The following is a 25,360-nucleotide window of genomic DNA, read 5'->3' on the forward strand; positions in this document are numbered from 1 at the left end:
TCCTGTGTGTGTTCAGACCTTTATTTCAGAAGTAGAGATATTTATCAGAAACAAATTTTTTATCAAAATGTTTTTGGCTTTAAGATGAATTCATAGTTTTTGGTCAGGAGTCTTCACTGCATGGGACGATGAAGTCCTACTGCACTGTCGAGATGGGTGGGAACAGATTCTCCCCCTCACTTTATCTGTCTCCACCCCTCCTGTCCCTGCCGCCCTTTCCCTCCCCTCCCCTCCCCTCCCCTCCCCTATCATTCATGTTGCACAAATCAGAATAGGGTGACCCATCAGGTCATCTTCATTGAAACCATGAAAAATAAGGTTGCTGTATTTCTAAACCAGAGTGGTCTGGGGACCACTAATTTTATTACATGAAACGTGATTCCGTGATCAAAGAAGTTTTGGAAATGCTGTAGGTTTGTTGTTTTCTCCTCAGACACACTGCTTAACTGTTAAACATGTGTTTGTACTGCAGGATTCCTTAGGGCTTTAAATATGTGTTTTTGTGTATCTATGAATGAGTGTTGTAATAGGCAGGATTTCCCACACTCCTTTATTTAGGACCCCTGCTTAATGAAGGGTGTCTTGACATCTCTAAATCTGCATAAGTGATGACTCAGACCATTGGAATTATCCTAAAAGGTGCATTTCTTGGCAATGTTTATAAAGAAATGGTAGATAATTTTTTTATGAATCTGAAATTGGCTAAGACTTTGTATTTTGGAAAATGTAATGAAGAGGTGAAGAAAAGGGCAAGGAGGAAGTTTTGCATAAGAAAAAACGATCTTTACTGCATTAAAACAATACAGCACGCTACTAGGTGACAGGAATAGATACAGAGGGCTGGGACTGTCCTCACGACTGTGCTGTCGGTCAGGTAGAAACTTGGGAATAGCCTGTGTAATAGCGAGACAAATGGGTTCCTTTAATGCTGGCGGGAATACCAGAATTCCCATGAAAAGATGCTGAGAACAGAGAAGTGGGGAGTGAGCACGGCAGTTGATCACCAACAGCTTGCACGTCCCGGTTATTTCAGACTCAGAAAAGCGGTCTCCCCATCCTCACTGAATAGTCCTTCATTTGCATTTTATTATTTTATTCTGTTTCTTAGGTGTGAGTAGATCATTTGAAGCATTTTTGTTTATTTGTTATTGAATTTGATTATACTAGGAAATCAGTTACAAAAGGATACTGTATATTTTTTGGTACATTATTATTTTTTAATATAGACACAGAAGCCTCGAAAGTTTGACTGTGAACTTCCAGATATTTCATTAGAAGATTTACAGTTTCTGCAATCATTCTGTCCTTCCGAGGTTCAGCCATTCCTCAGGTAAACACCGTTCCTATTTTTAGCTTTACTCACTGCCTTGTGATGATTTCGTTATTCTGGGGCTGTGGGAAGGGCAGCAGCACCCCAGGGGATGCCGGAGCGGAGGAGTGCGTTACGATGGCTGGCGCGCTCGTGGCCGCTCTGGGAAGTTTCTGGGGAGTATAAAAAGGATCAGAAAATGAAGAAGATAAAGTAGGAGGAAATTAATGCCTTACATGAAGTTAATTCTTTTCTGGTAGTTGTCTGACGACGTGGCATACTGTGAGAGATTTCTGAGTTATCACTTTATTTATTATATGTATATATATATTTATATCTGTATTTTTTAATTGGAGTATAATTGCTTTACAATGGTGTGTTAGTTTCTGTTGTACAGTGAAGTGAATCAGCCATATGTATACATATATCCCCTCCCTCTTGGACCTCCCACCCATCTAGGTCATCACAGAGCACTGAGCTGAGCTCCCTGTGCTCTACAGCAGGTTCCCACTAGCTGTTTATTTTACACACAGTAGTGTATATATGTCAATCCTGACTGATCTCCCAATTCGTCCCACCCTCCCCTTCCCCCCCATTTAATGATACGTCTTAGTCTGCTTAAACTGTTCATGGTATTGACTGAAAGACGATGGTGAGTTGCTTTTGACATAGACTGTAGTATTTGGTGGCAGTTACCATTTTTCATTGAGAAATTAGAAATCTAACTTGATTGTGCTCTCTTTCAGGGTGCCCTTACTTTGTGACTTTGACCCTCTACACCAGCACGTACTTGCTCTACATAATTTGGTAAAAGCAGCACAAAGTTTGGATGAAATGTCACAGACCATTACAGACCTACTGAGTGAACAAAAGGCAAATCCCGTTCTTTCTAGTGGTTCGCCCCGTTAGCGTAAACGCCTGTGTTGCTGCAGCTCTGTAAGCCTGTCCCTCTCTTTTCCAGGCGTCCGCGAGTCAGACGTCCCCACAGGCGGCTTCCTCCCCCCGGATAGAAAGCACGGCAGGAACCACAACCACTACCTCACCCCGAACACCCCCTCCACTCACTGTGCGGGGCCCCTTGTGTCCTGCAGTCTGTCCCTTAGAAGAATTGTCTCCGGATAGCATTGATGCACATACGTTTGATTTTGAAACTATCCCCCATCCAAACATAGAACAGACTCTTCACCAGGCTTCGTTAGACTTGGATTCATTAGCAGAAAGTCCTGAATCAGATTTCATGTCTGCAGTGAATGAGTTTGTAATAGAGGAAAACTTGTCATCTTCCAATCCTATCAGTGATCCACAGAGTCCAGAGATGATGGTGGAATCCCTTTACTCCTCAGTCATCAATGCCATCGACAGCAGGCGAATGCAGGACACGAGTGCCCGAGGTCAGGAGCACTCGGGCCACCACGCGTCGCTCAGCGTCCAGTTGGAGAAGTGCCGTGTCACTGCCCACGACTCGCAGCTCAGTGTACAAACCATAAAGGAGGACCTTTGCCACTTCCGAACATTTGTGCAGAAGGAACAGTGTGACTTCTCAAATTCTTTAAAGTGTACAGCAGTAGAAATAAGAAACATTATTGAAAAAGTAAAATGTTCTTTGGAAATAACACTAAATGAAAGACACCAAAAAGAACTACAGTCTTTAAAAAGTGAATATGAGGGCAAACTTGCTGCACTAGTCAAGGAGAGTGAAGAAAATGAAAACAAAATCACAAAGCTGAAAGGAGACTTGGTGTGCCTTGAGGAGGTTTTACAAAATAAAGATAACGAATTTGCTTTGGTTAAATGTGAGAAAGAAGCTGTCATCTGCCTGCAGAAGGAAAAGGATCAGAAGTTGTTAGAGATGGAAAATATAATGCATACGCAACACTGTGAGATTGAAGAACTGAAGCACTCACGAGAGACCGTGCTAGAAGACTTAAAGAAGCTCCGCGCGGAGAACGATGAGAAGCTCCAGCTGTTGAGGGTGGAGCTCCAGTGCCTGGAGCAGAACCGGCTGAAGGACTTGGAGGACACTCTGCAGGTCAGGCACACCCAGGAGCTCAGGAAGGTCATGGCCGCCCACGAGGCCTGTTTGGAGAGATTAGAAAAGGAAAATCAACAAAGAGTCGAGCAGATGCAAGGTTCTCACGCCACAGCTGTCCAGGAAAAAGAACAGCAGCTCCAGGAATTAAAACTCAAGGTTTCTGATTTGTCGGACACGAGATGTAAGTTAGAGGTTGAACTTGCCCTGAAGGAAGCAGAAACGGACGAAATAAAAATTTTGCTGGAAGAAAGCAGAGCCCAGCAGCAGGAGACCTTAAAATCTCTCGTTGAACAAGAGACAGAACCTTTGAGAACAGAGATAAGTAAACTAAACCAAAAGATGCAAGATGATAATGAAAATTATCAGGTGGGCTTGGCCGAACTAAGAACTTTAATGACAATTGAAAAAGATCAGTGCATTTCAGAGTTACTTAGTAGACACGAAGAAGAATCTGATATGCTTAGAGCCGAGTTAAACAAAGTGACATCATTGCGTCACCAAGCATTTGAAGTAGAAAAAGGCCTGAAAGAAGAATTGGCTGAACTGCAGAGTAAACTGGACTCAGAATTGAGTGCTCTTGAGAAACAAAAAGATGAGAAAATCACCCAGCAAGAAGAGAAATACGAAGCTATCATCCAGAAACTTGAAAAAGACAAAGAGGAATGTGTCATGAGGCACGAACAGGACCGAGGACAGCTGATTCAGAGGCTTAATTGTGAAAAAGAGGCAGCTATTGAGACTGCCCGTAAAGAAATGAGCTTGGAAAGGGAAGCTGTTGAGAAGGAGCTGTTAGAAAAAATTACACATCTTGAGAGTCAAATAGCAGAAAGGTAAGAATGAACTTCAGTCTATAATCATAAAATTAAAGTCTCAGTGATGGAGATTTTAATTGTGAGTGTCATCACGGCACCTTGATTTTTTACTCATTTACCTTAGGTAAAGGTAACAGTGGAGATACTTTATGAAGTAAAAACGTACGTTTTAAAGTAGTGTTTCTCACAGACATCTAAAAAAAATGAACAGGCTACGTGAATCCATTAGGATGGCTTTTAAAAATGGATTCGTATTTTGGATTTTGAGAGGAATAATTTTTGAAAATTTCCTATGTTTTTGGGATCTTCTTATTCCTTTTTTAAGTTATACATTTCCTTTTGGTTTGTTTGTAGTTCTTTCCCTAAATTCTTCATTTGAAAGTTACTTATTTTCATTCTTTTAAAATACTGTATGTATGTATGCATAAAAGAGAAGTAGTAACTTCTGGGTTGGTGGTTAGCTTTCTGGTGGTTATTTTCTTGATATTACAATTGCGGTTATTTCCTCTGTGATTCAAAAGATAATGTTAAATGCTGGGTTTATACAGTGGTGAGGGTTTTTGCGTTGTCGTTATTGTCGCTGCCGGACGTTACTGCCTTGGCTGAGAGAAAGTGGGCTTCCGCATTTCCACTCGTTAAAATTCATTGAAGGGGTTTGTGGCCTAATAAACAATTTCTAGAACATTATCAGTTGGTTCTATCATTAATTTTTCCAAGGGAACATATGTATAGGTATATTTGCATTGGCTATTTTAACCTCTGGCCGGAGGTTAAAGGGACTTTTACACCGTCTCCTGTGATCGACTGTCCGCTGTGTGGTGTTCACACCCTGGTGTGCAGTCCACCCTCTGCGTCTGTTTTGAAGACAGAAAGCCTTTATGTGTTCCGGAGGGATGGCGGGCTCTTAGAGGAACTAGGCCCTACACGAACCTTCTCAGAGCTTGGGGGACGCCGAGGTCCGGGCAGTCACCGCAGAAGGCTGGGAGGGCACCGGTGACACAGCAGGAGGGCAGACGCTGGCGCGCCCACCGCGGCTGGCGGCCGGCGGGGCCCCTGGGATGGCGCGGCGGCTCCGGGCGTCCCCACGGGGCCCAGCGATGGGCTCGGGGTGCGGCTCAGCCCGGGACTGTGTTCCTGGACGACGGGGAGCGGCCCCGGGGAGCGGGCCCGGCCGCCCTTCTCCTTCCGGACTCCACGTTCGTCTTCCTCGCTGGCGGATTTGCGGTTGCAGAGGGGGTTCCGGGAATAATCCGGTGCAGGTGAGGCCCTGGCACGGCGGGCCGCCCGGCACCGGGCACCCTGTCCTCCCCCGGCTCCCGCGTCTCTCTCACCCGCACTGACCTGCCGGAGCCAGGGTCCCGCGACGCGGCCTCTGTCCCCCGTCTCCCCTCCCTGGAGCGTATGCGCCACCCCGGAGTGGATGCGCGGCGCTGAGTTCCCCTTTCCACACGGACGGTCTCTCTCCAATACTCTGTTGGCTGGTCCTCCCCCGGGGCGGGCGTCCTCGAGTTCACCGCTGATCTCGGGTGCCCCTGCCCGCCGGGCTCTCGTCCTGCCCCTGGGCTCTGGAGCCGGGCCCGCCAGTCCGCTTCCCTGCCGGGCTCGCCGTGGCTGTGATGGAGAAAAGGGAGGCGCCTCCTGCGCCCGCTTGGCGCTGCCGGGGCTCGTGTGGGCCCGCCTCGCGTCTACCACGTCGTCACCCGAGTGTCCCCCCCGGCGTCCTGGCTCCGTGGGCGAGACAGTGTCCCCTTCCTGACAGGCGTCCCAGGTCGCGCGGTAACTGGGGAGAGCACGGTCAGGCTCTCGGCCTCTAGACCCAGGAGCGAGCCCTGAGCCACCTTACGGAAGGGAGACGCTCACCTGCTTCAGGATCCTGAGCGCCTCAGCCGCGATTCTCCTGGAGGACTTGCCGAGGCTCCGCACACTGCCCACTTCTGCCGCAGACACGTCAGGCACCCGCTGGGAGACGGCCCCGCCGCAGGGCAGCTGGCACGGGTTGCAGGGGCTCCCACACAGCAGGAGGCTGGGCAGGTGTCCAGGAGGAGCTGAGCTACTGGGTGCTGCCCGCAGCCCTCGGGGTCCTCACCCGCACCCTGGACGGGCGTCTCGCAGGCCTGGACCTCTGGGCACTCAGAAATCTCGCTGTGCTCACAGGCTTGTGGGCTTCCACGGCGCTCATTGCTCACCCCACCGGCACTCAGGTGTCTTGCCCTGGTAGCTCAGGTAGTGGCTAATTCCTGTTTACCAGGCCTGAGGAGCATGTTGCCATAAACGGGTTGGATTAGTGTGATTTCTTGAGGAATAGCAAGAAGATCGATATCCCTGCCAACGAGATTTCAACAGAGGACCGCAGAGTTGATCTAATCCTGGATAAGACAGTCGATTGCAGTCCCTGTTGGTGAAATCACACTGCTTCCTGTGGTCTCTACCCAGGATTGATAGTCTGTGGCCTGTGGGAATCCAGCCCACAGCCTGGTTTTGTAAACACAGCTGTATTGGCTCACAGAGAGGCCATTTCTCTAGCTGTGGCCTGTGGCTGCTTTCAGCAGAGTTGAGTAGCTGTGACGGAGATTGTCTGAGTAACATTTATACTATTCAGTATTTGTCTTTACAGAGAAAAGTTTGTTTATCCCTGGTCTGTACTAATAAGAATAAAGGGGGAAGAAATCACCGTATCAGTAGCTACATGTCAGGTAGTAGTGGTCTTGTTAATTTGCTCCAGTAAAGAGGTTGTGTAAGAAATAGCAGTTTTATTGGAGTCACTACCTGATTAAATTATGGTAACCCATTGCTTGTTTTTATATGTTTTCGACAGGACACATACTTAAGTTGAGCAAGATTGTGGTAGAAATCTCCTCTGTGTTTCAGGGATTTTACCTGGCTCTTTCTGCCATAATGGTCCTCGTTCCATCAGTAGGGGGTCCAGCAGTGATTCGCCAACAGTTGCTTTTACATCTGTTCCATTTCAGACCCTAGATGGAATGACGCGTCTCTCGTGTATGGTTGTCAGTGGTATCCTGGTGGACCACAGCGGCATTAGTAACGTGAGAACCAGTGCTCAGTATTCCCTCAAAAGTTGATTAATTACCTTCCTTGAATACACACTCAGCCTGGAAAATGGCCGTGGGTCTCTCTGAAGGTTAGAAAGAAAACTCAGTATAAAATTTGGGCATTGTAGTTGGTGACTGACTCAGGTCTTGGAATTGGGTGAAAGATGGCGATTCTCTGGAAGTTAGATCTCTGAACGCCAGCTACCGGGTTTTTTAAAAATCAGTTTAATAAGCCTTTATTGGCCCATTCTGGTAGAGCCCTAGTGACAGCCACTGCCAGAGGTTTTTCTGGGTCAGACTTTTGGTTGCTCTGGCTCTGCTGCCTGTGAGGGCACCACGTCCTGCATCTGGTTAAGTGGTGCTCGTCGGCCTCTCCCCTCCAGAATCTGTCCTGCCCGTGAAGCTCGTTGAATTTTACTGGCCTGTCCCGCCACTCTCCCTCTTCTGCAGGCGCCCTGCAGAGCCTTTGGGGTGGTGTTTCTGAAAGCCTTGGTGAAGGAGCATTCTCTGAGCCCTACCGGGGGTATATAATAAATCCCAGGATTTTAGTTTCTTTTTAAAGTGTCACATTTTGTCAGTGGTAACAAGTTATGTCACTTATTCATTGAAGTAATGTTGATCATTTTTGAGAAAACATCTATCAAAAATGCAAGTCTAAATAACCAAAGCTCGTCATTTTTCAAATAGAAGTAGTGCACCATGAAAGAAGGTGCTCCTTCGTCACACACAAAACAGATGTGCAGGTGCTTTTCCATGAGACAGGCGTACCTTGTGATGCCGGAGGGCTTCGTAGGTACTTCTCATTTTGTCACGCAGAGGATTAAACGCTATAGGCTCCGTGGTCAGGACCCAGTACTATTACTGATTTTACTGCATCACGGATATTCCACAGTAAACCTGCCTTCACTTGGCGTGCTTTGACGTGCGGGATACAGTGACCGAGAGCATAGCTGGTGCCGCTGGCTCTCCATCAAGGTGTCAACAGCTTTAGCGTCTGTGCGACGCCAGCAGGGAGCAAAAGACAGAGAGCATCTTGGCGTCATCGTGTGAGTAGTTTTGACCTTAGTGATCCCTTGACTGTGACCTCCGGGGTTCTGTGGATCGCCCTTTGCGCGTCACTGGTGTAGGGAACCAGTTGGCAGTTTCTGTAAAGGCTTCCTTTTCAGTGTTCTAGGCTTTGAGGGCTAAGTGGTCTCTGAGCTATTTAGCTTCACTGTTGTATCAAGAGGAGTGAGAGAGATGAACGAACAGGCACGGTTGTGCTCCGGTGAAACTCACAGGTCACAGGCCGGATCTGGCCCGCAGGCCGTGGTTTACCCGTTAGGTCCAGGTTTCAGGCTATCACCATAGCAAACTGATAATAGCTAATATTGAATCTAGAATCTCTGGTCTTTACATCCACACAAAGTTTGGCCTGATTCTTCCTGTTCTAACTCTCATTGGGTCCATCCCTGTACACATTTCCTATGATTCTGCCAAAATAAATGAAGAAAATCTTGCAGTTTTATTTTCTCCTTGGTTAGATTTTTAGCTCCTCTGGGATCTGGGGATTTGAAAGCCGCGCTGGGTCGAGTAGTAGTGAAATGGTGGAGAGGTTGTTGAGAAGAAAGATCAGCTTAACTGAGAAGGGACCTCAGGAAGGTGATCCTGATCTCTCCAGAGAAGGGGGCAGGAGAGCTTGGTGGGCACTGGGGGCTCCGCTGGATGTCTCCAGACTCTCACTCCCGGAAGACACAGCTGTCCGGTTCTGCAGTGGGGGCCCGGCTCCACCGGAGCACCCGTTGCCCTGGTGCCAAGGTGGTTGCTGCCTTCCGGTTGGAGCCGGTCAGAGAATCAGTCCCAGGTCTCTGTCTTGATGGTTTTCTCCCCTAGGGTTGTATTTGTCTGATATGAGCTTAGAAAAATAGAGCCTCTTTTAAGTATTCCAAAAATAAAGGGTTTAATACTAGGTTTAGAACTTGTATGAATTTGGGTAGGGCTGGCGGAGCGAAGAGTAAGCGTTGCTGCTGAAGGGCTGGGAGTTGGTAGGTTCACAGTCACCTTGAGTACAAAGCTGGTGGCCCATCAGGAAACCGTTACAGATTCTTTGGAGATTTCTGCCAGGTGTCTACGGAGACGTCGACCCAGGGAGTTCACCTGGAAACCCCTTGTGACCCTCATTGCCTCCCTCTCTGGTCCCAGCCCCCTCTGGAGTGACAGACTCTAGCACTCCTTTATGCAGGTAACTTTTTGTTGCCAAACTTGAGACCAGAGCCTCCTGGGAAGGGGATTCTGCAGAGTGTCGTTCTCGGCTGCTGTTGCACAGAGGAAGCTCTTGAAGAGGAGTGAGGGGACTTGAAGGGAGTGGCGCCGATGTGACTGCACCCAGGCCACCTCCTCTCCCAGCCGTCCCCACTCGGCCGGTTGTCCATCTGCCAGCAGCAGCGTTGAGAGGCCACCTGCCTGGGAGAAACGTTGGCGAGATATAAATGGGAGTATTAATTATGTCTGTAATGTCAGAGAGGTCCCACAGATGAGCGAGAAGAGGGCAAACAGTCCATGAGGAAAATGGGCAGAGGATGTGAATCGACAGGTCAGAGAAGACAGAAGCCAGCCAGGATGCGAATAGCTGCTCCGCCTACTTGGGATTAAGGAAGTGCAGAATTAAAAGTGGGTACCTTTTCTCCATATAACTGGGAAAAATGAACTCAGTAGTATATATTATTTTGAGAGTTGAGGGCAAGGGCTTTCTCACACCCCGTGTACACGGAACACGCATGCAGGACACGTGTGTGTGGTTTGCATGTGTCGGGAAGCCTTCCTCCCGTGCCGCTCATAGGCGTGTGTCCAGGAGCAGTTGCTGTGGGTCTGCCTGGGGACGGGAACACTGGAATAGGGTGTCGTTTGGAATTTCTTATTCTGTGATCTCAGAAGAGTTTTAAAAAACCCACAGTCAACTACTCGGTTACTAGGCCCAAGTCTAATGCAGTCACTGATGGGGGAGAGGCCACTCTGGTGTGTGTTCAGTGCGGGTTTCCTAGTTACTAGGAGCACTGGGTGAAATAGCTTTGCTCGCACACACTGGTTAATGGACGTGGGGGAACCAGAGTTGCTGTGCTTCAAGTTCTGTGTGATGGGATGACGTTCCCAGCTGATAACAGATATACCTTGCTTCCTTAAGTTTTAAGTTCAGGGCCTTTTTAAGGTTTTAAATTAATATGGAAAGATAGGGTTATGTAAGTTTCTCTTTTGGGGGAGGGCAACCTTTATTGATAAATTTCTTAGATTTCCCTGGTAGCACCGCTGGATCAGAAACACCTTTAACTAAATTGTGAGATACTGTAACCCTTTTTTACATCTTCTCCCCACACAACACAAACATGGCTCCTAATTCCCCAGAGGAAGCCAGCCAGTGATGCTGTTAAAAAAACTACTTAAAATATTCAGCTATTACTTACTGCTCAATTGCTAGGGTTAATTCCCCCTGAGGTCAGAGCCGTTTGGGGCCTTAGAGTCCTGCAAACTAAAGCTGAATGATGGGGCTGGTGGTAATCTGGAGCGTTTTCTATGGGAGCCTCCAGCAATGTGACACAGTGTATGCTTTTGGTCAGACTAATAACAACAGTCCTCGATGTCATGGGGGTTGGTTCCAGGACCTCCCCCAAATACCAAACCCACCGAAGCTCAAGTCAACTTGTATAGAGTGGTGTGGTGTTTGCATATAACCTCCTGTACACTTCAGATTATCTCTAGGTTACCTGTAATACCTAACACAATGCAGATGCTGTGTAAATAGTTGCCAGCCCTCAGGCAAATTCAAGTTTTGCTTTCTGGAACTTTCTGGGATATTTTCAACTCGTGGTTGGTTGAATCCGTGGATGCGGAACCCAAGGATAAGGAGGGCCGACCATAGAGCCACGAGAAGCCCTGCCCCAGCACAGCGTGGTTCTGGATCATTTCTTATGTTAAAAGCTCTTTTCTTGTTGTTTTTTTTTTGCCTGCGTTGGGTCTTCGTTGCCGCGTGTGGGCTTTCTCTAGTTGCAGCGAGCGGGGGCTGCTCTTCCTTGTGGTGCGCGGGTTTCTCATTGCGGTGGCTTCTTGTAGCGGAGCACAGGCTCTAGGCGCACGGGCTTCAGTAGTTGTGGCACTTGGGCTCAGTAGTTGTGGCTCACAGGCTTAGTTGCGCCGCGGCAGGTGGGATCTTCCCGCACCAGGGATCAAACCCGTGTCCCCTGCACTGGCAGGCGGATTCTTAGCCACCGCGCCACCAGGGAAGCCCCATAAGCTCTCCTTTCTTTGTTTTTACTGCCAAAATGTTCACCTTGCGGGTCAGCACATACCCTGTGCTGATGTCACAGGTGCTCCTCCTGGGTGTTGGGGATGACCGTGTGTTTACAGAGTCAGAAGTGTCTGAACGTCCTTGTGCCTGAACTGTCCTCTCCTTCCTGCCTCATCCTCGCACAGCACTGACCCTGAAATAGAAACAGCACTGCCCTCGGTGCACTGGGCAGCGCACAGGTGCAGGGCACCTAGGAAGGAAGGTGCTTCCTGCCTGTGCACGCACACGCGATGTGAGCGCACAATTGCACTCCTACAGGATTCTTATTACTTAGCGTCCTGTGTCAGCTGAAACCTCTCATGCAGACATGCCCCAGTGTTCTGACCAGGATCCTTACAACAGTCTTTTAAAAATCTAAATTCACTATATGTCATTCTTTCTAGACAAAATTCTTCAGTGACTTTACGTTGTACTTAAAATACATTTGGTTACTTTAAAAAAAAATGTTATGGTTGAGAGTCCGCCTGCCGATGCAGGGGACACGGGTTCGTGCCCCGGTCCGGGCAGATCCCACATGCCAAGGAGCGGCTGGGCCCGTGAGCCATGGCCGCTGAGCCTGCGCGTCTGGAGCCTGTGCTCCACAACGGGAGGGGCCACAACAGTGAGAGGCCCACGTACCGCAAAAAAAAAAAAAAAAAAAAAAAAAAAAAAAAGTTATTGAAATATAGTTGATTTACAATGTTGTGTTAGTTCTGTGTAATTTTGAAAAAATTAATGCTGTATTTAATTTTTAAAGTCATACCATTGAATCTACCAAAGAAGATTCTTCAAGCCTAGTCGCTGAACTTCAAGAAAAGCTCCAGGAAGAAAAAGCTAAGTTTCTAGAACAACTTGAAGAGCAGGAGAAAAGAAAAAACGAAGAAATGCAGAATGTGCGAACATCTTTGATTGCTGAACAACAGGTATGTGGGTCTCCCACCTTACTGCATTCATTCTAGGTCTAGAGGAGATGAACATACATTAACAAGTAAAATTTCTTTGTGTAGCTGAGGTTTCTTATATCTTAAATGTGATTTTCCCACATTGATCCTGATGGTATTTATTATTAAATAGCTTCTTCGTGATAGAAGCATTTTCTTTTTAACGGTCATTATGTCACATAGGTGCTTCAGAATGAAGCAGTGCTAGATTAGAAATTAGGAAATGTAAATTCTGTTCCCGGTTCCTTAGCTACCTATGTGATCTCGTAAACATCATTTAACCTCTTCCCATCAGTTTGGTTTTTTGCAACTGAAAGTGTTTGTACTACTGCATAGATGATAGTTGAATTTTTTTTTCTAAGCTCTAAAATTTTATTCTAAATTACATGCTGATAATTCTTATCCATGTGATAGGCTGGCGGTAGGTTATGGTAGAATACTGTTGAACTTTGGTGATTCCCTTATTGATCTGGATCAGTGGTGAGAGCTGACTCTTGTGAGGTCAGCAGCGGCCAGTCCACTGAGGGTCAGGATGCCCTGTGAGGGAGCATTACATCAGCTAAGGTGCTGGGCGGCAGTGGGAGAGGAAATAAAGGAGCGACGCGGTTGGATTTGTACGTAATCAGGATCGCTGGCTGGGGTGCGGGGCAGGGTGAGGGCTGCCAGAGCGGAGCGGACCTGGGTGAGAGCAGGTGTGAGTCAGGCCAGGGGCAGCACGACGTCCCTTTTACCCCGAGGAGTATGTTTCTGAGACTTGGCAGGCATGTTACAGTTGATGTGCACATTGAACATGGTGTGGTGCAGTTTTCCTTTTCTTCTAGTCTTTTTAGAGTTTTAAAAAAATGTCAACCAGAGAACAGAAAGAAAATGTAGAAGTGTAGTTCCACACACTTAGGAGCTTTAAATGTTAAGGCCTGGGGCTTCCCTGGTGGCGCAGTGGTTGAGAGTCCGCCTGCCGATGCAGGGGACACGGGTTCGTGCCCCGGTCCGGGAGGATCCCACATGCTGCGGAGCGGCTGGGCCCGTGAGCCATGGCCGCTGAGTCTGCGCGTCCGGAGCCTGTGCTCCGCAACGGGAGAGGCCACAACAGTGAGAGGCCCAAGTAACGCAAAAAAAAACCAAAAAAAATGTTAAGGCCTGGGGAAAGGCAGAGGAGCCTGGCAAAGGGGGAATGAGAAAGAGGAACCAGAAACAGAGTGTGCTTCACGGAAACCAGGGAGATGAACTGTCCAGGGCTGGGGAGGAGCCACCAGGGGTAAAGTGAAGAGGCCGCTCAGGTCTCTGTTTTTAGAAGTCTGAAGTTGCGCATTCTTTCATGTCTCCTCCTCCGTGAGCTACGTCTTTCTCTCCCGCTTTCTTGCTGCCTGTCTCTGTGCTCCCCTGAGCCTGTGCAACTGCAGACTTCCAGCATTAAGGGGGGATGAAATAAGACGGAGACCAGCTTGGAAAGCTGCCAGCCACCTGATCCACATGTAGTTCTTCTTTTAATAGTTGTCAAGCGAGAGGGGAGGTGACTCCTAAGGTACCTGCCAATTTTAAGTGGTGTTTGGATGTTAAGTGGTAGTTACTTGAGTTGATTTGTAACTAGCTTTATAAGGGCTACTTGGGCCTAGTTGGCTCTTACATTAACTAGTCTTGTTTCTAATCTGTGTGTTATAAATTGTGTTAACTTCTCTGAAAATCCATTTGATATTGCAGAAACAGCCAGAGGTTATGAAAACAAAGTAACTAATATACTGTTATAAATATTTGTTAATTTTCTACCATAAATGATACAGAGCAATGGCTTAATACAAAGGCAAATCATAAATATTCTTTTTGAGGGGATCGTCCTGTCTGCTTTCTGGCTAGAAATGAGTTTAACTCAGTATTTAACAAATTCATTAATTTTGGCCTAAGAATGCCACATTCTTGTTAAATGTCTCTGTTTCTAGCATCATTGGCATTAATGATTGATTGGAGGATCTTTGACTCTTAATTTTGGAAATTGGCTCACGGGATCTCTGCAGGCAGTTGGTATGTATGAGATCCACGGTGAGAAGGCTTTCCTAGAAGTCGAGGAGTGGCAGGTCCAGCCATTATAAACCAGCAGATATCCAGATGAGAGGAGGAGATGGGATACAGTCATGTCCAAAATGTGACTGTGGAATCGAGATTTAGCTAAGGACAGAAGGAAGATTCCAGAGGCAGGGAGATCACTAAAAGAAACAGTTCAGTACATAACAGCACTGGTTAAAGTGTTGGCTATTTTATTTCTTTCCCCCACATTTAAGACATATTTACTAATGCTTTTCCTCTGACAATAATAAATGTGTGGACAATAATGTGAAAATAGCATTCATTTTCAAGATACTAAATTGGAACATATTTAATACAGAACTAGGAAAATACAGTCGAATGTGTTTACCACAGCGTGGCATTTTTATTTCAAAATAAACATCACTTGTGAATTACGCTTTTTCTTCTCCCCATAGAGACGCACCATGCAAAAACAGACGTATTTTCTTTAGCTCTGGCTGCCCTGTGCATGCAGATAATTTAAGTAGTTATCGTTCTGTTGTTCCAGACCAATTTTAATACTGTTTTAACAAGAGAGAAAATGAGAAAAGAGAACATAATCAGTGATCTCAGTGACAAGCTGAAAAGCACGATGCAGCAGCAAGAGCGGGACAAAGGTCAGTGACGCTTCCTAATGCGACATTGTTAGTTCCGTGTCACACTCAACGATTGTAACGCTCACGTCCGCCCGGGGCTGCAGATTTGATCGAGTCCCTGTCCGAGGACCGCGCGCGCTTGCTGGAGGAGAAGAAGAGGCTGGAGGAGGAGGTCAGCCGGCTGCGGGGCGGCGGCCCTGTCCCCTCCCCGGGGGTGGCCGTCGCTCCCGAGCTGTATGGGGCCTGTGCGCCCGAGCCCCTGGCGGAGGCCCCGGATGCCCTCGGCGAAGGCAGGCCGGACTCAGCGCTGGAGACCAGCATGATGTCTGTCCGGTGAGTGCCCGTCCTGCTCGCCGGGGGCCGCGGCCCGTGGACCTGGGAGCTGCGCGTGTGAATTCTCCGTGCCACGGCCTGTGATCGCGCCACTGATGGTGTGCAGGGATCCACTTCGGCACGTTTCCATACCGTGCCCAGGTGCCACCGCAGTGTGCAGGCGGCCGGGCAGGGACCCTGCAGGGGGGTCTAGGCCTTGAGGCCATGGCGTCAGGGGCGCAGGGCTTCCTTAGGGTCGCCAGTGTGTCCAGCGTGCTGAGGCCGTGCTGGGGGGAGGGAGTTGTCACTTCTGTGTGGAAACTGAAGTTAAATCAGATAAAAGTCAAACTCACAGAAGCAGAGAGCAGGAAGGTGGCTGCCAGGGGCTGGGGCGGATCGTGGGCCGTGTTCTTAGGAAGAGGCGGGTGAATGACGTGAGGTGACGGGTGTGTCAGTTAACTTGACGGAGGGGCTCCTCCCACAGCGCGCAGGCCATCGCGTTGCACACTTTAGATACATTACGGCTTTACTTACGGCTCAGCTTAAAAAACTGAAATAGCCTGCACGCTCTTTCTTGTTTTCTTTTCTGATTTGTTTCTGACTACCTCAGTGTGATGGGCAAATTCACACATGACAGTGACTAGCGCTTTGTAGACATGTAGGAATACTTTTGTAGTCTTTATATAGATTTGGTTCTTTATGAACTGAAGCTTTGAGTTTTATAGCCCACTCAAGGACTTGTGACATTTTGTTTGTTTTTAGTTTTAATGGTGAAGCCGCCCAAGAATGACCGTTGTATCTGTAACATGGATAAGAATGGTCCCTGGGAGAAAGCTTGAAATTTCAAAGACATTATCCCTAGAAAAATGCATGCACAAAGTTTTGCTCATAATTTCAGAAGGTTTATCAATCCAGGTCCAGGGTCGGTGGTATAAATTTTATACCACCCTACACCATCAGAATGTGTCCTGATTTAAACAGGCTGCTTCTGAAAATTTAGTACAAACCCTTAAATCTGTAAAGTGCTGTGTATTAACAGTTACATTTCCAAAACCTCATTGGAGACTGTGAAGTCCAGAATTTTAAGACTGAAACTAAAATAAGCCATTCTCTCTTAGAGAAAACGTCCACATGCTCTCTGAAGAAAGGCAGAGGATAATGCTGTTGGAACGAGTAAGTGCATCGTTTTCTTGAAACACAGGGTTTAATACATATGTTCACTCCGCGATGCAGTGAAGTAAACCTTACGCTGAAAGCAGACTTTATTTGTGTTTATAGATTAGGGTTTTTTCTTTTCTTTTCTTTTCTTTTTTTAATTTTTTTTTTTGTCTGCACCACGTGGCTTGTAGGATCTTAGTTCCCCAACCAGGGCTCAAACCCGGGCCCTGGCAGTGAAAGTGCTGAGCCCTAACCACTGAACCGCCAGGGACTTCCCCAAATTAGATCTTTTTTTAACAGTTATTTTTGTGGTTACTTTCGAGAAGTCCTGTCATCTCTGATCCAAGTGGCCAGGAACAGTTCAGGATTCAGCAGTACAATAGAAGTGTGAATTTCACATATTAATTTCAAAAAACAAAATATTAACTATTTTCCAAAATAGGGCACAAGTAGAATATGTGAATAATGAAGAAAAGTTAGGGTTTTTATAGTGATTAATTGAAGTAAAGAGAAAAAAGTGGTAATAAGGGGTTTCTTCTCAGTTGCAGACTTTACACATCTTTGTTCAGAGACCACTTTTCATTGCTTAGGCTTTGAAGATTTTTAACGCTTTAGCTCCCTACAAGATAACTGTCTGATAAGAACTCAGAGTCAGAATTGTACAGATTTGTGCTCTTGCACATGTGCCCTTGTTAGTGAAGGTTCATCAGCATCTGCTGGCCTGAGTATTATAATTGCAGATTACTCCTCTTGGGCCCGACCTCCTAACAGAGCCTCTGGGGATGGATCTCAGATAGGCACTGCATATTTACAAGGTCACAAGTGGTTCTAATGCATATTAAACTTTGAGAATCCTTGGCTTAAGGAAATAAACCTAAAATTGTTCTTATTCTCTTTTAAGCCAGTAAATAAGACAGGTGGAAAGGATTCCTAGAAAAGAATGTCCCCACAAACCTTTTATAGTAGAACCAGACTTGAGTACGCAGACTATATTTTCGAGCATAAACCAGGGGTCTCTCTTTCCCACCCCTGCAGACACTACAGTTGAAAGAAGAAGAAAACAAGCGGTTGAATCAGAGACTGGTAAGGTCTTCTCGCCCAGTTGATCTTGACATTTAAAGTGTTTGCATTGCATTTCATTATAAAGATCAGAAGGCTGTGTGGTGTGATTGGTTCTTTCCTGGTAGTTTGCGTTGAGCTGCGCTGGTCACTGATGACAGTTGACTCTTAAGCCTGACCACATGCACTGCCTCAGCCTTACAATGTTAAAAGCAGCCGGCAAAATCCAGATTGTCTTTTCTGATTATTAATAAGCTATAATCTCTTAGGATTGCATAATTACATGTGTTTATAACGTCAGGTTAGGGCTCTTGGTTAAGTGAGCGAATAGTCAGAGCTGCTCCTCCCGAGGCTCTTGTTGGCGCGTCCGCCCGTAGGTGTGTGGAATCAGCACCTTCTGTCTGTCAGGGATTTTTTTTCTTTCTTTTTTTTAACTCAAGGTGTTTGAACCTGACACCTTGCCTGGGACCCTGCGTGGCCCTCTAAATTGCCTTGGCTTTCCTCTAGCCTGTGAATCTAACCAAGTGCTTGATGAGTCAGTTTTACAGTCAATCTTACCTGCTTTAATAAAGCAATTGCTTCATTTTTCAAATTCTGATGATGACAGTTCATGAGGAAATAGGAACAGTTTAAGGCCTGTGTTCGGGATTTTTGAAAAATTTTAAGGTACAGATTAGAATTGAGTTTTTTTTTAAATAAAGTGTCTTGTAGGGAAACATCTGTGCTTTCTTTCGTTTGCCTTTCTTAACTTGAACAGCAAAAATTACGTATTAATTCCATAGCTCTGCCAGAGTGTCAGTCATGAATTTATCACCAAAACAATTTTTTGAAGGCTATTTGCTGTTTCCGTGAGTGAAGCAAACCCTTTTCAAGGAGCCTTGGAGGAGTTGCCTGCGGCCACTGGGGGCGCTGCACAGAACAGACATGCTCCACGTGTGCTCCATGCAGCGTCCCCAGTGGGATGGATGCTGTGCTGGGCGAGGGTATAGGGACTTTGTTCACAGGTGTGCTCCTGGCACCCGGAATAGTAGGTGGTGCACAGCACACAGTAGATGCTGGGGAAAGGCTTACGAGGGAAAGGGTCTGGTCCTTCAGATCCAGAGCGCACCCGCTCCCCCGCGAGTGGCACCTCCGGGTCACTCATACTTTCATATCGATTGACAGCTCTGTTCAGCCAGTGCTTCCTCACGTCTAAGCCCTTGTTTGTAACAAATACGTGGAGAGCTTAAGCTTTTTAAAGAAAATCTAAACAGAGTTGAATACAGTCTGAAAAATGGATCATTAAACTTGTTCTCACTGGCAGCATGTAGACTATTTGGATGATTTTGAAAACAGGTTGGAATACACTTTTAGGTCTTTCTAGTCACTACTTATTGTTTTCTTTCTCTTTTGTTTTTAAACATTAATTGAGACCCTTCATAGTGTTCAAAGGGAAATGGAAAAAATTCTGAGCGTCAGAATTAAACTTATGAACAAAGAGAAATCCATTTTTTTCTGTCCTTGATCTGTGTGGTTATAATTGGGCCCACGCTGCTTGGGAGGGATACCTTGGGACCCGTGTCCCATGTATCATGTGACAGTGTGAGAAATGTGCTGAAGCCTGACTGAGGAGTGGAGAGTCCCGGCCGAGCTGAGGCAGCCACAGAGCAGTTAGCCCGTCCCGTCCCGTCCCGTCGTGTCCCCCTGCGATGCTCGTTAGGAGAGGGGGAGGGAGGGCAGCCCCTTCCTTGTGTCATGCTTGCTCGGAAGATTGGGTTTTTTGTTTTGTTTTTTTTTTTTTTTTGCGTTATGCGGGCCTCTCACTGTTGTGGCCTCTCCCGTTGCGGAGCACAGGCTCCGGACGCGCAGGCTCAGTGGCCATGGCTCACGGGCCCAGCCGCTCCGCGGCATGTGGGATCTTCCCAGACTGGGGCATGAACCCGTGTCCCCTGCATCGGCAGGCGGACTCTCAACCACTGCGCCACCAGGGAAGCCCGGAAGAGTGGGTTTTAAACTCTTCTCGAAAAACATCAGTCTCCTTCCTAGTGATATTTTTTTAGGATTAAATATGTATTTGTAAATAAAGTGATTCTATATTCAGTCTTTAATCTAGCGAAACCTGATTAAGAAATTACATAAGTAAAAGTGTAGGTAAATTTGTCCACTGAAAGTAATTGTTGAAGGAAAGGAATTACATTAATGGAGCAGAGAAGTTTGGACCCTGAAAGCTGGGACACAGACGTGAATGTGTGTAACGTTGGAAGAAATGTTTGCAGCGTGGACCTAGTAAGTGCATCGAGAGAGAACATGCTACTTATGTAAGCTTTGTGAACTGTTCTCTTTCTAGATGTCTCAGAGCATGTCCTCCGTATCCTCAAGGCATTCGGAAAAGATAGCTATTAGAGAGTAAGTATTTGAGTTGTATTTTGTGCTTTTTTCTGTGAAAATAATACACTGAACTGAGTAGTATTGAATTGTCAATGAAAATGTATTTCAATGGCTATAATCTTTCAACTTCAGGTTCAGTCAGCTGAGTGTTTTGTACTCATTCATAGTTAACTTTTTTTTAATTGAAAAGCAAGGTTTCTCTAAATTATTTGGGGCACATTAGGATTGTATTCGAAGTCCTTCCTTTCATAGCTTTAATTATCGCTTACACATACATTCCTGAAGGCTTTTGGATTCTGCTTCCTTTTCAGCTGGTGCCACCTCTTTTAAATCCCATTTATCACCTTAGTCTTTTTCATTTTAGATTGGAGAATCTTGGTATTTGAAGTTGGAGTGTTTCTTCGTTTTTATTTCTCAGACTTCATTTTATTGATATGCTACAAATCCACAATACACTGTTAAAATGATCACTTGAATAATTTAATAGACAATATTCCAGGACCAAATTACCGTGTAGTAATGTATTGGTTTTTGGCATGGGCTACTGGAAAGGAGGTGTCTGATAAAGCATTGTTAGCCGCTCGTGAACACTGGTCATTTCTTCTCTGCTTGTCAGGACTGACCTAAAAATAAATAAGGCCCTCTGTTTTGTCTGTAATAGATCCATCAACCATATGTTCGGTTATCAGGCACTCCTGATCTTTAACTTCTCATTAGAGTTTTATCTTTTCTCAGTGATTTGAAAGGGCTGGGTGTATCAGTCTTTATCTACCAGCTGTATGTCAAGTCAAATCAATATAAGGTTTTTCAAAGATTAGAGAGAGATGAGCTTTAAAAAAAAAAAAAACTGCCTCAGAGATGCCCTATCTTCCTTTTTTAAGGTAATATCCTCCAAAACAGTGCCTGTCACATCTTTTTAGGCAGGCAGTTAAGTGTCCTTTTTTAAGGTATTATCCTCCAAAACAGTGCCTGTCACATCTTTTTAGGCAGGCAGTTAAGTGTCCTTTTTTAAGGTATTATCCTCCAAAACAGTGCCTGTCACATCTTTTTAGGCAGGCAGTTAAGTGTCCTTTTTTAAGGTATTATCCTCCAAAACATTGCCTGTCACATCTTTTTAGGCAGGCAGTTAAGTGTAGGATAAATAATTAGAGGATGATAGACTGTTAACTTTTTAAAGTCTCCCCAGTGGTGTTATTGATTTATTAGGTGTAGGACCCACTAAGTTATCGTAGATCTAGGTTAACTTTGAACTGATGCTCCAAACGACCCTTCCGAAGGACCCTGGAGAGACAGGCACCAGCTGAGACACCCTAGGCGGTCACACCTACTCTCTCCTGCTCCCTCCTTGCTGGCTTCACCCCAAGTCGGTCATCGCTGTTGACTTGTTTGAGCCCAACTAAGTACACGCAGCTGGTTCACTTGGGTTTTCTTTCAAATCGAGGAGACTACTTGGAGACCGGAGAAGTAGTATGAGGTAGTATAAGGTAGTTCTTTCTTTCCCACCGTGACTAAGTGTGCTCCCTCAATCTATGTTTATTATTGTGAAATGGAAGATTAGGATGAATGCCTTCTTTCTATAGCTAGATGAACTATAATGGGTATTCTTTTTCTCCCCCTCACCCAAGCATTTTTTTGGGTTGCGCTCTTTTAAACAGAAGATTGTATTGGAAATTTTATTTTTAAAACTTTTGGGTCTTTGGCGGTTGCGCGCGTTAGCCTTTGAGTGTCTGTGTATGTCCAGCATTCCCGTGAGGGCCTGGGTAGAGTAAAAAAAAATCAGGTAAACATGAAATTTCCTCCTGCACTATTCATCGAGTGTTTCGCCGAACACTGCAGAATCGAGGTGACTCCTTCGTTCAGTTTTCAGGTGGGAGATCTGGTCCTCATCATCCTGGACGAGCGCCACGACAATTACGTGCTCTTCACCGTGAGTCCCACCTTGTACTTCCTGCACTCAGAGTCGCTGCCTGCCCTGGACCTCAAACCAGGTGAGGGGGGTAAGTGTCACATCTGTAACCAGAACAATAAACCTAGTGTGGAGAGAATATATGAAAGATTTTTCTCCCACGTTGTCTAATTATATCAGAATTCAATAGGTAAGCAGGAACTCTGCCTAATCTGGTTTTTGTTTGTTTGTTTGTTTGTTTTTCTAAAATCTTCATTATCCAGATTATGTTCCTGGATTCTGCTGATGCAGTTGGGTCAAATACCTCATACTGTAGCAATAGCAGAATTACACTGTTAAAATTCTCATCCCTATTTAAGCTTCAATATAACATGCTCATTTGTTTATAAGGGCATTACTTGTTTCGGCAAAAATAAATTCTTTTAAATTATAAGATGTCTTTTCTCTCCTATTTATCATCCTGTTTCTACCTTTTTCTTTCATGGAACTTGTCAGTAAATTTTTTTTAAAAGGCAGTAAGCGTTGTTAAAGTATACTAAATTACAATTAGTATATTACTATCATCTATTACATTGATCTTTAAAGAACTCAGAAAGAACAGAATAGGTACCCTGGGATACTTAGGCTAAATAGAATTATTCAAAAACAAGACTGTGTGTCCGTTTGGTTTGATGTTCCTGTTTGGAATGACTTGTGAACATGGTCATATGCCCGTTCTCTGAAGTAGGCCGCACACGATCACACCACCGTGGCTGTTGGCGGTGGGTTATGTAGAATGTGACCGTGAAAAATGAGAAGAGAAGCTTGCAATTTAATTGACTGGTTTTGTACCTTGAAAACAATGAACTTGATTTTCTTTCTTTAATTTTTTTGTAGGTTTTTTGTTTTTCATTTATTTAGACTTATTTGAAAATGATTTTTAAATTTACCAAAAAAGTTGCATAAATAAGTACAGTATAAAAAAGCCGGATATCCTTTGCCGAGAGTCACCTGCGGTTAACGTTCTGCCCCGTTTGCATTACTTCTGCCTGTGCACGTCTAAATGCACTGATCCACGGCTGTACACAGGCATGCACACGCTTGTGTCCAGCGTGACCAGGGCGTTGTTATGCCCATGACGGGGACTCATCACTCCTTGGGCATGAGTGTTAGATGACTCTTTTCAGAAATTGTGAATTATCCTTGAAGGGCTCTATTAGTCCTTAGAGTAGACTTGCCATGTCCTGTGGTCCAGGAGCTTTTTTATCTTTGTATCACATGGTAGTATCTGTATGTTCATTTCAGATGGTTTATTCAGGATATCTTTTTTTATATGTCATGCCAAGTAAGGTTTATGGAATAAAAATCAGTTTTAGCTTCTCAGAGGCTTTACCCTCAACAGGTAATTTATTGGTCGAATACTTTTGGAATCAGCTCTTTTATGACAACTTCTCTTCCGGTGAATTTTAAAAGAGAATGAGTATTTATCTCTTACACACTGCCGTGTGAGAACTAGCTTTTTCATCGTGTCTCCTTCCACATTTTTTTGTCTCCCCTCCACACAAGTACTGCCCTTTAGACTTTCTTTCATCCTTAATCCTTATTAGTTATTTATTGTGCACTGACTGTGTTTGCATTGCGGTGCCAAAAAAAAGAGAGAAGACAATGCTTTGCTTTGAACCTCGAATATAAATTTTGTCTGTGTAATAACTGTCTGCTTTCAGTAGCAGAAAAGGTCATGTGTTAGCACTTTCAGTAGGTGGTACTGCTGAGCTAATTTAGAATTCCTAGATTTATTTGTTCATGATTTGTTCTCAGATTGTGTTTTTGTTTCTTGAACTTTGTCAGTTCTGTGGTTTGACTTACCATCTGCACTTAATGAGTAAGTGAAGCCAAAATTAGTGGTTGAAAAGTAAAACGAATTCAGTTTTGTTTTATAAATTGTTATGCATTTCTGTGATTTCACTCTCGAGAATGTCATTAAACTGTTTTGACTCTGGCAGTTATGTTTTCATGAATAATTATAGTTGTACTTTCAAAAAGAATTTAATGGTTTGATTCCATAGCTTCAGGTGCATCTCGAAGACCATGGGTCCTTGGAAAAGTGATGGAGAAGGAGTACTGTCAGGCCAAAAAGGTAAGCCCATCGTGGGACATGGACCTAGGAGTTGTAAGAAGATTCTCAGGATGCTTTATGCAGAACAGTGCTCTTCTTGGCCTTCTAATTCACTTGAATTAGGCCTGAATTTAATGAGTGTGAGTTTGCACCAGCAATTGTATGAATATTTATGTGATTTACCTTCCAGTAGTAGAGGTAGATGGCCAACAAACTATCAACATATCCAGGAAAACTACAACAAGTTTCTGTTCTGAGTATTAAATTACTAGTGTTTTCATGTGCAAAACAAGAACACAACAGAACTGGCGATTGATCTGTCTGTAGGTAGAGCTGATGTTTCCTTACTTTTATAATGCTACCCCCACTGAAGAAAGATAACGTGAGATGTTGATGGCTCAGAACGCACCTGACTGGTGTTGGCCGTGTCTGTGCTGTAGAGTCAGAGAGATGCAGTGAGCGGCCTTCCTAGCTCGTTTGTGGACCCTGTGCGCCAAAACAGCCATAGCACTTGACCTGTGTGCTGTTGAGGCTTCTGTGATGTTGAAACTAGTAACATATGGCTCACTCTGTCGTGTACTATTGAGCAGTGATTACCGACCCCTCTGTCAGTATTAGTGGCTCGTCTGGTGAGGGGCGGATCCGCGTCCTTTGATAAAGACACCCCTCTCCCCACAATGATCGAGCATTGCATAGTGTGGTAGGATGGTCCCTCTGTAATTTGGTTTAATCACCCTTTTCTTTCCGTCTTAGGCACAAAACAGATTTAAAGTTCCTTTGGGGACAAAGTTTTACAGAGTGAAAGCTGTGTCATGGAATAAGAAAGTATAATTTATGGAAGAAATTGAGACATTCTGTGACGTTTTTTGATTTGTCCCAACAGTGCTCATTCATCACTCCAAAAACAGCAGGCCATCTTTTTATATACAGGTCAACACGACAGCGTACTTCTTTCGCGTATATCGTTTACTTTCTACCTGGCTACATTTTAGGAACAATAAATTCATCAAAACCCTTGGCTGAGTTAAAATGGTTTTGTTTTTGTTTTTCTACCCAAGTAACTCTAGAAATGCGGACCAAACTAGTTCACTTTCTCAAAGGGCACACCCCGTGCATTGTGGTTTATGATCAGCCATATTCTTTGCCTGTTGCATATACCTTAGCTTGAACTTAGATATTCAGTGTTAGTTGTTATTACCAGCATTTGTCCTTTTGTGAAATCAATATCAGAAAACTTGCACTCTTTAACACATTCTTTATAAAATGTATAAATTCTTCAAAACTGTTTAAGGAGGAGTGTTACTGCATGCAGATAATCATAATTTTGAGTTTGCCTCTGTAGATTACTAAAACAAATTGTTTCATTTA

The 25,360-nt window shown here is 45.1% G+C and overlaps 1 protein-coding gene across 2 annotated transcripts in view; it reads left to right on the forward strand.

Moving 5' to 3' along the window:
* The window catches only part of RB1CC1 (RB1 inducible coiled-coil 1), a 42,867-nt gene extending 17,845 nt beyond the window's left edge, over positions 1-25,022 (forward strand). Inside the window, exons 13-24 of one of the 2 annotated variants that reach the window (XM_082600984.1) lie at positions 1,227-1,330; positions 2,056-2,182; positions 2,271-4,171; positions 12,258-12,423; positions 15,008-15,116; positions 15,200-15,428; positions 16,526-16,580; positions 17,601-17,648; positions 19,951-20,009; positions 21,852-21,988; positions 23,943-24,013; positions 24,746-25,022. In XM_082600984.1, the coding sequence (XP_082457110.1) occupies positions 1,227-1,330; positions 2,056-2,182; positions 2,271-4,171; positions 12,258-12,423; positions 15,008-15,116; positions 15,200-15,428; positions 16,526-16,580; positions 17,601-17,648; positions 19,951-20,009; positions 21,852-21,988; positions 23,943-24,013; positions 24,746-24,823 (3,084 nt within the window). In that variant the 3' untranslated portion in view covers positions 24,824-25,022. The remainder of the gene's footprint in view (positions 1-1,226; positions 1,331-2,055; positions 2,183-2,270; positions 4,172-12,257; positions 12,424-15,007; positions 15,117-15,199; positions 15,429-16,525; positions 16,581-17,600; positions 17,649-19,950; positions 20,010-21,851; positions 21,989-23,942; positions 24,014-24,745) is intronic. The other variant, XM_082600985.1, reaches the window with a different exon arrangement.
* Positions 25,023-25,360: the final 338 nt, after the last annotated feature.

The sequence above is a fragment of the Mesoplodon mirus genome (genome assembly GCF_964341445.2).
Source record: "Mesoplodon mirus genome assembly, chromosome: 16".
In the NCBI taxonomy this organism is placed as follows: Eukaryota; Metazoa; Chordata; class Mammalia; order Artiodactyla; family Ziphiidae; genus Mesoplodon; species Mesoplodon mirus.